Source organism: Numenius arquata, chromosome 23, assembly GCF_964106895.1.
Source record: "Numenius arquata chromosome 23, bNumArq3.hap1.1, whole genome shotgun sequence".
Lineage (NCBI taxonomy): Eukaryota > Metazoa > Chordata > Aves > Charadriiformes > Scolopacidae > Numenius > Numenius arquata.
Window position 1 is genome coordinate 6,120,480 of NC_133598.1, and position 14,459 is coordinate 6,134,938.

Below are 14,459 nucleotides of genomic sequence, written 5' to 3' on the forward strand. Positions count from 1 at the left end.
TCCTATATGACGAAATGACATTTCCTGTCAACAAAAATATAGCCCATACCTCAAACTGAGTGACAGCAGCATAGCGTGTGTCTCCAGTAGGGGTGGTGTATTTACTTCGGTAAAAACCTTTCATTTTATCGTTCAGCTCCCCTACAAAGTCTATCTTTAGCGTCCCCGTCCCTGTAACAAAAACAGACGGGACATTGTTATTTGCATGTGTCAAACAGAACATCTCTTTGGCCCCTTCAGGCCAGGCTGCTCAGCTGGCCCGCTGCCCCTCCAAAATAAATGTCCCTTTTGCCAGCCTCCTTCAAACCCTTCACCCTCCTTCCAGACCCACCTTAAGCCATTTGAGACGTCTGACCCTACAATCCTTCCCTTTGAATAAAGTCTGCAAAAATACAGGATGGCTCCTAAGTAATAATAGCATCTATGAAATCTTCTACAAAAGCCAGGCTGGAGCATTGGCTGCGTTCAGGCTTGTAAGTCAATTAGTCTCGGGATTTATTCTGCCCTCGATGTCTCAGTGCAAAAGGGGAAAGCTGATCTCGAGCAGAGAGGCAGGATGCCAATATCCCACAGCACGACACACGGAAGTTTTATCACCCTAGAATCTTTCTATTTGGATTTGTCAAGATGAAAGAAAACCGCTTTATTCAAACTGAGGAGCTGAGTTTCAATCAACAAATTCCTCAGAGCAAAAAAAAAAAAAAAAAAAAAAGAAACACACAACCCTGTAGCAGTTTCAAAAGAATTAGTACGTTCCCGCCCAGGAAAATACTGCAGTAATTCAGATTAGCTCATTCTCAGTCAGAGGAAAACAGATCATCTGTATCTAACCTAAGTAGCTTCTGAGCCTAACTCCCGATAGCAGGTGAAAAACCAGAGTGGCCTCAGGTGCTGGAAGCAAACATCACCAAGAGTGAAACAATTTTCAATTCTAGAGGCTCACAAAGGGATTTATAATGAACAAACTCCCCAGGGAGCACTGAATTCCCCGTCAGAAACTTCAGGGAAGACAGAGCTGTCCCACTGCAGCTTTTTCAAGTGCAAACATCTTAAACACAGGGTTGAAGCAAACAGAAAGCATGAAAATAGCTCTTACCTTTCTGGAGAGTACTGGGGAAGGAAAGAGTAACCTTTTCATCCTCATTTTGATAGTTGAACCCTGTGGCATGTACCTCTGAAACAGAACAACAGACTACTTGGTTAGAAATAAGCCCGAGGTGTTTTTGTAACTCACAAACATTTAAAATTAACTAAATTACCTGAATTCAACAACATGCTGTAGCTACTGAACAAATCAATGGAGATTTTGAATAATCCAGAATGATATAAAGGCAAGCAACAAAAGAAACACCACCCTCAGCAAGAACAGCATCTTGTCCCCCACCAGGAACGACTACAAAATCCTGACAAATGGTAAAATATTGCACAAAAAACTTCCCCTTGATATTAAAAGCTTACATCAGTGCAGCAGGATTCTTATTAATTCTTCCAAACAGGGTGCTTATCATTTATTAAACTACTTTGTGGATCTCCCTTTGAAAAGCACACAAATATCCACAGCAAGGTGGGTTTGCTTGGTTTTAACCACAAAAAAAACCCCCACAATGTTGATTTTATTTAGAAATTGTCTTCAGAACTGGAGACCTACCTTGGAATTTGTATACCTTTCAGCAAGGGCATCCAAAATCAACCAGAATATTAAGCAGTAGGGCATTTACATAGCATTAGATCTATTGGTAGATGCAAACGGACAAACTGGGAGGCCAAGCTGCAGACATACTGATGTATAATTCTAGATTTATAAATATAATAAACATCTGGCAGTTCAGTAGTTTTGAAAGGTTTGGGAAATGCACGGACCGGCTTAAAGTAAGAGCAGCCAGTACAAGCTGCCTGTCCCATCCCGCTTACGCCACTCAAATTGAAGTGAAAACACACCCAGGATATTGAAATGCCACCAAGGGGCTAGCGATATTTTCAGGTACTTTCAAAATTGACCTAGGAAGAAAGATTCAGTAAATAGCTTCAATTATCTACTGAAATAGATACTAGTTTTGAATGGTTACAGAAAAAAAAAAGGGCGAAAATGAACACTGGAAAGTGCTGTGAAACATAGAGGTCGACATCCTAAAAGAAGAACGTACCACTATATCGACTTCTTCATTACATGGAATTGTGAATGACGAGGCTTGTTTGAAACAACAACTTAATTTACAGAACGACCCGCCTTCCGCGCTCAAATGTCCCGACAAGAATCCAGGTATTCAGTTTCAGAGGCTGCCTGAGCACATCTGCAAGATGTTCCGCTAAGTTGTTCCATATGCGACAAAAGCAACTGGAAACATGTTTTTATTATTATAAAACTTAAAGTGCTATTTATTCTGGAATAGTATGATTTCAGCCTTAAGTCAGAGTTAATACCAACCTCTGCTCACAGAGAACATAAACGCAGAAACTGCATGAACACATTAGGCTTAACTATTGGTTTCACAGCGCTCCACTCGGCATTTAATCAGACTTAACCACCAGGCGGGGTGTATAACCCAGAAATGCTTACAATAAAACAATTCTAGCTGAAAAAATAAAAAATACGGTACAAGAATAAATTCAAGAAGGATCAAGTAGAAGAACTTTAGACTACCAGTCTGTACTGAGGAGTTCCAAGATTTTTAAAATCAACTGCAAGAGGGATGAGTTAGGCCATTTAAACAGAATAGACGCCAAGGTCATCACAGTGCCAGCAAGCGCTGGGCAACCAGCAACAAAACCAAAAGGGTTAGCTTTTCTTCTTCTACCTCCACGGAACAGTGAGGAGGAAGAAGAGATATTATATGAGAGTTGGAGAGAAGATACTGAGGGGAACAACACTAATTTCCCCCTCTGCTCTGGCCTGGGGAGGCCCCATCTGGAGCACTGGGTCCAGTTCTGGGCTCCCCAGTTCAAGAAGGACAGGGAACTGCTGGAGAGGGTACAGCAGAGGGCTACAAAGATGATGAGGGGCCTGGAGCATCTCTCTGATGAGGAAAGGCTGAGGGACTTGGGGCTTTGTAGCACGGAGAAAAGAAGACTGAGGGGAGATCTGATCAACGCCTATAAATACTTAAAGGGTGGGTGTCAGGAGGATGGGGCCAGTCTCTTTTCAGTGGTGCCCAGGGACAGGACAAGAGGGAACGGGCACAAACTCGAACATGGGAAGTTCCATCTAAACATGAGAAGGAACTTCTTCACTTTGAGGGTGGCAGAGCCCTGGAAGAGGCTGCCCAGAGAGGTGGTGGAGTCTCCTTCTCTGGAGACATTCCAAACCCACCTGGCCACGTTCCTGTGGGACCTGCTCTGGGTGGACCTGCTCTGGCAGGGGGTTGGACTAGATGATCTCCAGAGGTTCCTTCCAACCCCATGTCATTCTGTCATTCTGTGAATGTACAATATTCTAGTCTGAAAGTGGGCTCCCCAGCCAGGGAGTGGAGCTGGTTGCTGACTACATCACTCAGATCCAATGAATTTTTGACCCCGGCTATCTCTGGAGTCCAAGGGCGGGCTGGATACCTGTCAGGAATTTACGTGAGCCTTCCCGGGAGGAATCCCGCTGCCAGAGAACCTGCAGATGTTGAGCTGTCAGCCTGTGGGTAGAGGCTACACAAAAACCTGAGAAAAGGCTGATAAAGATCAGTACAAGAATGCAGAATCCCTCCCCTCCTCGTGTATTTGAAAATGACCACAGCAAACCGAAAACATTTGTATCTTTTTACAGCTTCTAATGGAAACAATCTGATACCGAAGACAAACAATACCATGACTTCAGGATCATAGTTCTAACCTACTGAAACTGAGAAATACAGAAGAATGCCTGTTATGCACATCTTCTGCCAAAAGTTGACAATGAATATCAAGTTTCCCCCCTCCTCCTCTCCCAAACGCCAAGTTCTCCTCAGCCTGCTTGAATTTGCGTTCTCCCCTACTTTATAACCTTTTTTTTTTTTTTTTTTTTTTAAAACCTGTCCTAGAAAAGCCACAGGAAAGACACAGGTAAAGTTTATCAGTTCTAGAAGGAAGTGGAGACCTTCGGGGTTTTTCACCCCCTCCACCCCCCCGCAACATCCTGGGAAAGCGCATTCACACACGGCCGAGAGCAACCCTCTTTCAAAGAGCTTCTCACCCTTAATTTTACAGCCTCAGATCCCAATCGCCTTCAGGTTAGAAACAACGTTTAAACAAGTTATAGTTTAAATCGGTTGGAAGCAGAGGCGGCACCTCCCCATCTCCACCAAAGGAGGGTCCTGTCCCTGTCCCCCGTGGTGACAACTCGCCCCCGATCCACGCTGCAAAGCAACGGCAAGAGCCCACCTGGGACGGAAGGCAAAACTCATTTTACAGTTTCCCAACACCCATATTCATTGAGGAATTGGTGCCTGGAACAGTCTTTCCACGCTCAACCCTGGCAATTTTTTTACAATCCTCATAGCAGCTGCTTTTATACCAATTTCCGAAACAGCAGAATATAAATGAAAAATTCAAAGTTACATATTTTTTTTTTTTTTTTTTTTTTAAAAACTATTCAGCACCAAAAATTTAATCCAGAGCAAAAGAACCGTGGAAAACCATCAACAATACTTTTTGTTAGAGTTTAAGAGAAACTGCTTCTAACAAAGATGTAATTGCAGTAAAAGGCTGTCTGAATTCCTAACGGCGTCGAATACAAAAGCTCCTGAAGAGAACAACACAATTTTGGCAGCCCACTAACTTTGGAGAGTTTGGCACTGCAAGGTTGCAAGTTAATCACTAGCACATTAGTACAGAGCCTGGACCAAGCTGCATGAGAAAATAAAAAGCTGTTAGTGCTCCACGTCTTTGAGGGGGGGGAAGAATAAAAAAAATCAGAGGGAGCAACCCTCCCCAACTCAGAGCACCGCACCACACATCAAATTTGACAATAGCTTTTCAAATAAATTACAGTCCTTCTACGGGGCACTTCCGGAAATTGCACAGTAACCAGATGGATCCATCAATTAATGATCCAAATTTCTGTATTACACGCTTATAAACATGGATCCCAGCCAAAGGGTTTAAGCAATGTCAAATGTGCGTGTATTTCAAAGCCAAGTGCAAGAGATGGAATTTTTTTTTTTTTTTTTTTTTTTTTTCAAGTAGCCCTCATTCCACAGCACGGAGAAGTCACAGGTAATTAAGGTACGGTGGCTTAATGAACTTGCACTCATCAACCGAGCCGCAGTGACTGTGCGCACTCTGCCTGCTCCGTCTGCAAACGAACCACGTTCATTAAAACAGCTACACGTTGACACAGCACACACTGTCCTCCCTCTGCATCAGCTGCCGAGCTGCACCGATGCCATTCCCCAGGACCTTAATGCTTTCATAGACACACAGAATGACATGGGGTTGGAAGGGACCTCTGGAGATCATCTAGTCCAACCCCCTGCCAGAGCAGGTCCACCCAGAGCAGGTCCCACAGGAACGTGGCCAGGTGGGTTTGGAATGTCTCCAGAGAAGGAGACTCCACCACCTCTCTGGGCAGCCTCTTCCAGGGCTCTGACACCCTCAAAGTGAAGAAGTTCATTCTCATGTTTAGATGGAACTTCTTATGTTCGAGTTTATGCCCGTTCCCTCTTGTCCTGTCCCTGGGCACCACTGAAAAAAGACTGGCCCCATCCTCCTGACACCCACCCTTTAAGTATTTATAGGTGTTGATCAGATCCCCCCTCAGCCTTCTCTTCTCCAGACTAAAGAGACCCAAGTCCCTCAGCCTTTCCTCATCAGAGAGATGCTCCAGGCCCCTCATCATCTTTGTAGCCCTCTGCTGTCCCCTCTCCAGCAGTTCCCTGTCCTTCTTGAACTGGGGAGCCCAGAACTGGACCCAGTGCTCCAGATGGGGCCTCCCCAGGGCAGAGCAGAGGGGGAGGATGACCTCCCTCGGCCTGCTGGTCGCACTCAGGGTGACACTGGCCTTCTCGGCCACAAAGGCACGTTGCTGGCTCATGGCCATCCTGTTGTCCACCAGGACTCCCAGGTCCGTTTCCTCAGAGCTGCTCTCCAGCAGGTCATCCCCAACCTGTGCTGGTGCGGGGGGTTATTCCTCCCCAGGTGCCCTACACTTGCTCTTGTTGAATTCCATCAGGTTCCTCTCTGCCCAACTCTCCAGCCTGCCCAGGTGTTGCTGGATGGCGGCACAGCCTTCTGGTGTGTCAGCCACCCCTCCCAGTTTTGTATCATCAGCAAACTTGCTTTCAGGCCTTTCCACATCTTTTCACATGTTTCAAACCAGTGGTTGTAAAATCCTTTCAAGGAGTCAGAAGGATTCTGGGATATTCCCAAACTGTCCTTTCCAACCCAGCCCAGGCCCCCTTAAAAAATCCTACCGTTCAAAATTCTGTCACATAAGTCCTCTCCAGGAGAAAGGATGATGACAAGCTTTTCTACAACAAAGAAAGGTTTCACAACTGGCTTAAACAAAATCTAGTCTGCTACGGGCAAACACACCCGTCTCATTTTTCCCACCTAGTCCCAGCTGCGTGTTGCCATTCCCTTCCTTCCAGGGGCATTCACACACAATCATCAGGACCAGGAAGATGATCTGGCTCCAAGCTGCTTTCATTTTTTCCCCTCGTAGAGGCAGTTTCCTGACCCACGTGGCTTCTCAAGGGTACAGACACCGATGCCAACAGAAGGGAGGGAGAGAGGACAAACGTCATTGTCCCTTCCCAAAGCAGCAGGATTTCAGACTGCTCACTGTGAAACAGTCATGCTCCCAGGCCAAGGGACAGCACTGCTCAGGGACACTGGGGTCACACAGCCTTCCATGAGCACCAGTCATCTTTTGTTGTCTTTTTAAGCATCAGTGAGGCCCTGGTGTAACCAGCCTCTAGCACAAGCATCCAAGTGTGTCCCTACCACACTAGGAAGGAAAAGACTGAAATAATGAGTTCTGGCCTCAAAACCTTTGAAAGGTCAAAGTACAAATCAAAGTTCACTCCATTATTTCTGCTAAACAAACATCACTATGGTTGCTGGTCATTTTTCTACCCAAAATTGCCAACTACTCCAAGCATCTCTAAATTTCAGAAGCTGCTTTATATCCCCCAGTATCTGAAAAGCTTTCCAAGCTAAAGACAGGTCAAGGGAGGTCATCCTCCCCCTCTGCCCTGCCCTGGTGAGGCCTCATCTGGAGCACTGGGTCCTGTTCTGAGCTCCCCAGTTCAAGAAGGACAGGGAACTGCTGGAGAGGGTACAGCAGAGGGCTACAAAGATGATGAGGGGCCTGGAGCATCTCTCTGATGAGGAAAGGCTGAGGGACTTGGGTTTTTTTAGTCTGGAGAAGAGAAGACTGAGGGGGGATCTGATCAACACCTATAAATACTTAAAGGGTGGGTGTCAGGAGGATGGGGCCAGTCTCCTTTCAGTGGTGCCCAGGGACAGGACAAGAGGGAACGGGCACAAACTGGAACATAAGAAGTTCCATCTAAATATGAGGAGGAACTTCTTCACTTTGAGGGTGGCAGAGCCCTGGAAAGAGGCTGCCCAGAGAGGTGGTGGAGTCTCCTTCTCTGGAGACATTCAAACCCCAACTGGACATATTTCTGTGGGACCTGCTCTGAGTGGACCTGCTCTGGCAGGGGGTTGGACTGGATGATCTCCAGAGGTCCCTTCCCACCCCATATCATCCTGTGATTCTGTGATGTAGTTCACCAGTTATAACTGACAATTTCACAGCTCCTTAAAAGAGAGATTCACAGGAAGGTCCACCTACTGGGCATTCAGTCAGCGTGAAACTCAATCCTCTAAAATTTCCCTTCAGAACCAGTTTGCTGAGGAACGAATGCCTTCTCAGGTCTTCATTTTGCTGAGCAAAGCCAACCATTTGGACAAAGGCAGAGCAGCACGTGCACCTAAACGCTACAGCTGCTCTATAAACATTTCCCTACAAATGCTATAAACCGGCTTCTGGAAAAATACAAGAACAATTGTTCCTTCTGACAAGTGGGAGGAGCCAGTTGTAACTTCAGCTACGGAAAACTCGGTCTTTTGAGTAGCTTTGTTCCATGACAGCGTACCTGGCACGAACGGCACATCCACAACCTCCGGTCACAACCACTCCACCAGTTTTATGACTAAACAGAGCATTTTTCTACTCCGAAGTACCGAGTAATCAATCTCTCCTGGTTTATTATTCACTATCACTCAATTGTGGATCACGCAGCAAAAAATTTTTTACTTTGACTTTAAAGCTTCAGAGATCCTCCCCTCAGCTTCCTGTCAAATATTGGGCAATAATCTGATTTCCCTGCAAATCTGCATTAAAATTCCACAAAGTTCTGCCCTCTGCTGTATCCATCTCTGGAAGAGTGAACAGGAGGCGGTGTGGGGGGGGGGGTGAAACACAGCCCACAGTTCTAGTGTAGATTTCTGTTGTACAACAGTGCAATAGGCACTCAAGACTACCAGGAATTATTAGGAAAAGAATAAACTATTCTGCACGAAAGCCAACAGATCACCTCCACACACAGGGGAGAGGTATCTGTTGAACAAGCAGCTTTTTTTCACACAGCTCCTTTTCAGAACAGAACCACACTTGAAAGAAGATAAGCGACCGATTATCTTTGGTCTCACAACAGGCGTGAGACAAATTCTTCCCCCCTGAGGTACAGAACTAAAAGAGGTAACAAATTTTCACTAGAGCCTTTAAAGGAGAAAACATCACTAACTTCTCACTTATTTTCAAACATACTATTCTAGGCAATGGGTAGGAGGCTCACCTGAGAAACTAAATCCAAATGATCTGGCCGATATTTCTGTTGGTTCACCGGACTATATTTCGGGTACTGGTTTTGAGACTAGTTATACAATTACCATCCAAGAGCTGGGCACAATAGCGGCATTAGTAAACCCGACTTGATCTCTATCAACAGGTGCCAGCAAATAGTCTGCCAATTTCATGCAATTTTACTTCCAAAGCCATTACACTGGTTGGCACTCTCCCAAACTGAAAGATAGGTTTTAACCCCATGAAGCCCGAGTATAATTATAGTAAACATGCGATTAAGCTACACCTCAAGTATTTCTGATACAGGAGTTTGAGGGGTGAGCGCCTGTTACTGCAGCCGGAGCGCTGGGCTCGTGTTCCTGGTGGCCAGAGAGCCACGTTCAAGGCTATTGGAAAAATCAGAGTGAAGGAATTTAAGCCACAGAAACTCACTTCCAGCATACTTGGGCTTAATTCTCCATTAAGCTCTGCTATTAACACTTGGAAGTTACAAGGAGAGCATATCACTGTTAAAGAACAGAAAAACAGACCTCTATGAGAGGGAAATCAGCTCTGAAAACAACAAATATAATACATTAAAATAGAGACCCTCTTTATTATATGTATTTTTCCTGGTTTGACTGGAAAGAGACTTTATTCCTAGGTACCTTTTCCATTTATTTTCATTTTTCTCAATGACGAAATAATAAATTAATTGGTGGTTTGGGCCGGTGGTAGGTGGAACGGACTCCAGACACACTCTGCTATTACTACCACTCTTGTTATCGCCTCATTACTCAGAATGAGAAATAACTCCAGGAGAGCTTAGCAACACAGTGCATCCAATCAACTAACGATCGCTAACGGCAGCGTGCGAAAGGCACGCGGGAACGGAGCTCCAGGGGACAACCCCAGGAGCCCGAACCAAGCACGTAGGAAACAGGGCTCTATTCTTTCACTATCAAAACTGGGTGGCCGGAGTCCAGGCTCTTTGGGAAGACTCTTCTCTGCCGCCCTCTCTCACTGCCACTGCGCTTCCTGCGCTAGAGTTCTGCTTTCCCACAACGCACCCACCCAAAACGCTGCTGCTTCCTTGGGCCGGAGCTCCCCATCCACCCAAGCACCGCTCGCCTGCTCCCAACTGCACTTAAGAAGCCCTCTGGTTTCTTTAATACTATATTAAAATAAAAATAAAAATAGTGAAACCAACTTAAATGCAAAGATCCATTGCAGAGATTCCACCTGTCACATACAACGCTATTTGCCATAGGATAAAATGTCACTACAGCAAGAATTGAAGTTGTTCCTACCAAATCCAATCCAGAAAATTAAGATTTCTTTTCTTCTTCAGGTGTTTGGACAAGCACAGCCCTTCTCTCTGACTTCCTTCAGCTGAGGCGTAAGCATGCTAGAGGAGTTTAAACCTAATCAAAGGAACACCTTTCTCCTGTCCACCAAGATTGTTCCTTTAATTCACAATCATGGTTTTAACAAAGAGCTTCATGACATCATTGTGGCATTTTCCTTATAGAAAGGGAAGCTCAACAGAGCCTTTTGTTGGCTGAAGGACTTAACAGTCGTACACAGTGGACCAAACAGCTCCTGCGTTTGAAAAAGCAACGGCTCCGGTAGAAAACCAGAAAGGCTTTGCACCCTGTTAGACCATCGCCCTGGTTCAAGGAGCTTATTTTCCACACCTTCACCATTTCATGCTTCAGTTATTAAAACTTTTTTTGCCTCTGCTAAATCTCCTCGAAATATAATTGGGGAAGATGTTAACTGCTGTAACTGCATCTTCGATTGCTCCAGTAACTTCCAGTCTTTCACTGAACTGGACCCCAACCACTGTCTCCTCCACACAATCGCCTTTTCCCATGTTGCCCTACACTCAGAACATCCTGCTTAATGTCAATTTAGAGCCTTCTGTACTTTTCCAAATCCTTCCCAATGAGCGTTTCCTGCTGCAGGCCATTATTGATGCGTGCCTTATCTAAGCCCTCGTCACAGATTTTGTCAATACCGTGAAGTCCACAGGTACAGATCATGTTCTTACACAACTACCTGGTATAAAGATAAATAAAAATGTAAATAAACATCCTTTTGCCTACCAACATGCAGGCATGATGGAACGGAACATAGATTTCATGGAAGCTTGAGGTAACTTTTTTAAACATAATGCAAATGGTAGTGATGAGAAGAGAATAAAGGTTCGATAAGGAATTTTGTGCTTTGAGGGGTAGGTTTGTTTATCAAACTATTACGCAATTTTGCAAAGTTGTTAAGTGTTGGCAACAGCATCTCGCATCAAAAATTAAATGGATTAACACATAAAAACTCCAGAAAAAAAAAAAAAGCAATCCTACCTTCATCTCCTTCCGGCGCATAGGAAGCTGTAATAATGTCAATGTCAGCACAGTTCATCACAATTTGGTTGGTTGCATGTTTCACCTGGAAGAGAAATTTGATGAGCATCAGGAAGAAACGGTGTTCCCTGCTCCCTTGGGCTCCCCTAAGTAGGCATTTCCACCTCCCTTTAATCTAAAACCCCTCCATCATCAACTGTTTGAAATAGAATTCAGTGGTTAAGAGTGGTAAAAAAGAAAAAGGTATTTCCCTGACTGCTCTCATTTGTTCCGGAACATGCGCACTCGAATCCTCTTCAAGCCATCTAGGCCTACTTATCAACACTGTAAATTATTTAAGGGAAGGGACTGCCTGTTAAAAATCGGTACAAAAGCTTGACAATAGGGCTCTTGTACGTGTCTGGGAATCCAAAACCAATAAAAATAGATAGAGAGCCCGTAAGCTTCCTTTTAGAGATGACCTCCAGGAGACTATAGTAACAGCCTTTGAACGCAAACATCTTTCAGAGATGATCAGAAATACAACCTACGGCACTGAGGTCTAAACTGTCGACACTAGAAGAATGTCTTAGGTTAAAAACATCTGCCAAGAAAATCGCCTTTACATTTTCCTGAAAGCTTTCCTTCTGCCAGCTCTTGGCTACACACACTTTGCTTTATTTAACAAGTGGCCAGCTCCCAGCGTAGTAATAAACCGTCTCACTGTGCCAGCTTTCTATTTGGATGCAAGAGCTTGAATACAGAGGAATTCAAATTAAATATCAATTAATTACAAACAGGGGTAAAATATTTGGGAATTAAACTAGGAATTATTTAGAAACTTATGGCTGAAACCGCTAGAATCATCATGCTGGATGGAGCCGGTAGTCCTGCTGGTCCAGGACACAATTCCTAGCAGTAGACAATGCCAGCTCTTTAATTAAACGAGCAAGAATTTCTGTAAGAGCCAAGCGGAGTTTAACATATGCACAAAGGAACGGCTCCCTACCCCACAGAGTAAGTTCCTTGGAGCACTTGTACCCCCCTTTCTTGGTTTTTCACTATTATAACCTTAAAATGCCCTATTAACACCCGTACCCACACATGGCAGAAACCAACTGGATCCCTTTGTGATGGAAACTGGTCCTCATGAACCCAGAGCTCCTTCGCCCCTGTAGCACACAATCAGCAAAGCGCACGCCAGCTCACCACTCCCGCACCCCAACGTAAATGTGTTTATTTCAACTAAAGCCAAAATACTAAGCTGTGGAGCGTCAGAGTTGAAGCAGACACTTATCACTCCACCGTAAAGGAGCTGGTATCTACACAAGATGACTAAACGGAAGCAGATATTCAGCCTTGAACTGAGTATCTCCATCTACCTCGACTCGCCGAAGGAATGGTTCCTGAGTCATTGTGTACATAAAACCCAAATTCAAGTCTAGTCAGCGATAAGTGAGGCTTAAGAAATTCAAATGCATAACTTACTAGGCGTACCCACATCATAAGAAGGGTCCCTCTAATAATCTGTGAGCCAAAGGGCTAATTCCAGGTACCCCAGGGAAAGCCAACCCCACGGTTGATGGTCAACACAAGAAGAACCTGACTCAGAAGTTTCTCTCTAACCTCAGTCACCAACTTTGCAAAGCAAACATCCAGGGCTTATTCCTATTAACAGAATCGTTTGTGTAAGAAATATTACGTGAGGGCTTATATACTTTTTGACAAGCCTAATTATTAGGGAATCTTTCCAAATCCCGCCTGTCAGTCCCCCTGCAGCAGTGTGTCCTACAGAGCAGCCCAGAAGAGCTGCTGCCTTCTTCTCCCCATGTTATCTCTTTATGGCAATAAAACCAAAACAATGTTACCTAATAAACTTCACCCGAGTCTAAAAACAACACGCTTGCAAAGCAGAAAACTAGCAAATGTAACAGCTGAAGTAACACGGCTCAGATTTGATGCTTCTAGTGAAGATTTACAATCTGAAATCTTTTGGTATGCGTGAACCTAAAGGATTACAACCCTTCCCAAAACCTGAGATCAAAGGCCAGCAATTTTCATCCCAATATTAGGGTTTGGGGTTTTTCAAGGTCTTGTACAACCCAGAAAAATCAGAATGAGAGCAGCTTTTTATAAACGTCTCGTAGAGACCTTTATTCAATCTACAAATCCAAATCTCTCTGGATTAAGCACTGAAGCTGCATAAAGAGCTGTCCAAATTGCAGACAATGCCGGGTTTAACAATAGGCTCCATCTCTTAAAAACAACCTCTTCTGAGGACAGAAGAATTTTCAGCGTAGCGCTGTGCCTGCAAAATAAAAAAGTTTAGGTTTAAGCGGCGATAACTTCAGAGGCTCCTTAAAAAGGCAATTACCTATTTTTAGATAATTTTTTTTTTTCTTACCTCCTACAAACCTCAAGCCGGTTTTACAAGAGAGTGCAACATAGTAGGAAATATTTAAAGGGATTAAGCGAGCCTGTAGTCTAAAACACACTTACCCTCCATCTCCCCCAAAATGAAGGGCAAAAGTCAGCGTGCAAAGATGTCAATATTGACAGTGTACCTGTACAGCACACTCCTGAGGCTCTCATCAGTTAATTCAGTGGGGAAAAAAAAACAAAACAAAAAAAAAAAAAAAAAAGGAGTTTTCATGTTGGCACACAGGCTCTAGCATGAGCCTCCTCCCTCTGAGCCACTAAAAATAATGAAGTACAGACACACCTGTAAGACAAAACCAAAACAAAGCTATAAACCACCCAGCATACTTCACCTATGACCATTTTATCTCCTGAGCACCCGCAGCCTCGCGCTTACAGACACCACGTCGATCACAGAGATGAATGAACGTGTTTTACTGCAAGTGATACCTTGAAACTGCTTTTAGGTTCCTGCTAGTACTGCGTTTTGGAAGACAGATATTCCGCTCCTGCAGTGCTTTTTCCTGAATGCGATCATATGAAAAGGCAAAAAGGCATCTCCCTGCATAAGGTATAACCAATTACAGAGCCGTCACCCTGCTTCGCCTTGCTCTAGAATATAATAAATTTACTCTTCAACAAGAAGAGGCCAATCAAGGCAAGAGCAAGCTACAAATGCCCACAAGGAAAGGAGTTTTGCTGTGCTTAAAAGCAGCAGATGAACTAAAACCAACGTCTGGAATGAAGGAACGTTTCAAAACTTTAAACCGGTTGCTTTTGACAAAGCTCTAGTAAAATTAATCCCAATTCAAATACCTATCGAATGAGCCAGACACAGATACCAGAAGCAGGTCTGCCCTGCAATAAAACTGCAGACCTTTAAGACGTTTTAACCTGTCATTAGACTAAGATGACACATACCTCCCAACCCCTCCTGCTCAGCA

At 44.4% G+C, this 14,459-nt stretch overlaps 1 protein-coding gene across 1 annotated transcript in view; it reads right to left on the reverse strand.

The window, feature by feature from the left end:
- Positions 1–14,459, reverse strand: part of NPEPPS (aminopeptidase puromycin sensitive) — a 40,844-nt gene that overhangs the window by 20,411 nt on the left and 5,974 nt on the right. Inside the window, exons 2-4 of the mRNA XM_074162975.1 lie at positions 11,119–11,203; positions 1,097–1,174; positions 50–171 (exon numbers count right to left, since the gene is read on the reverse strand). Of these exons, the coding sequence (XP_074019076.1) occupies positions 50–171; positions 1,097–1,174; positions 11,119–11,203 (285 nt within the window). The remainder of the gene's footprint in view (positions 1–49; positions 172–1,096; positions 1,175–11,118; positions 11,204–14,459) is intronic.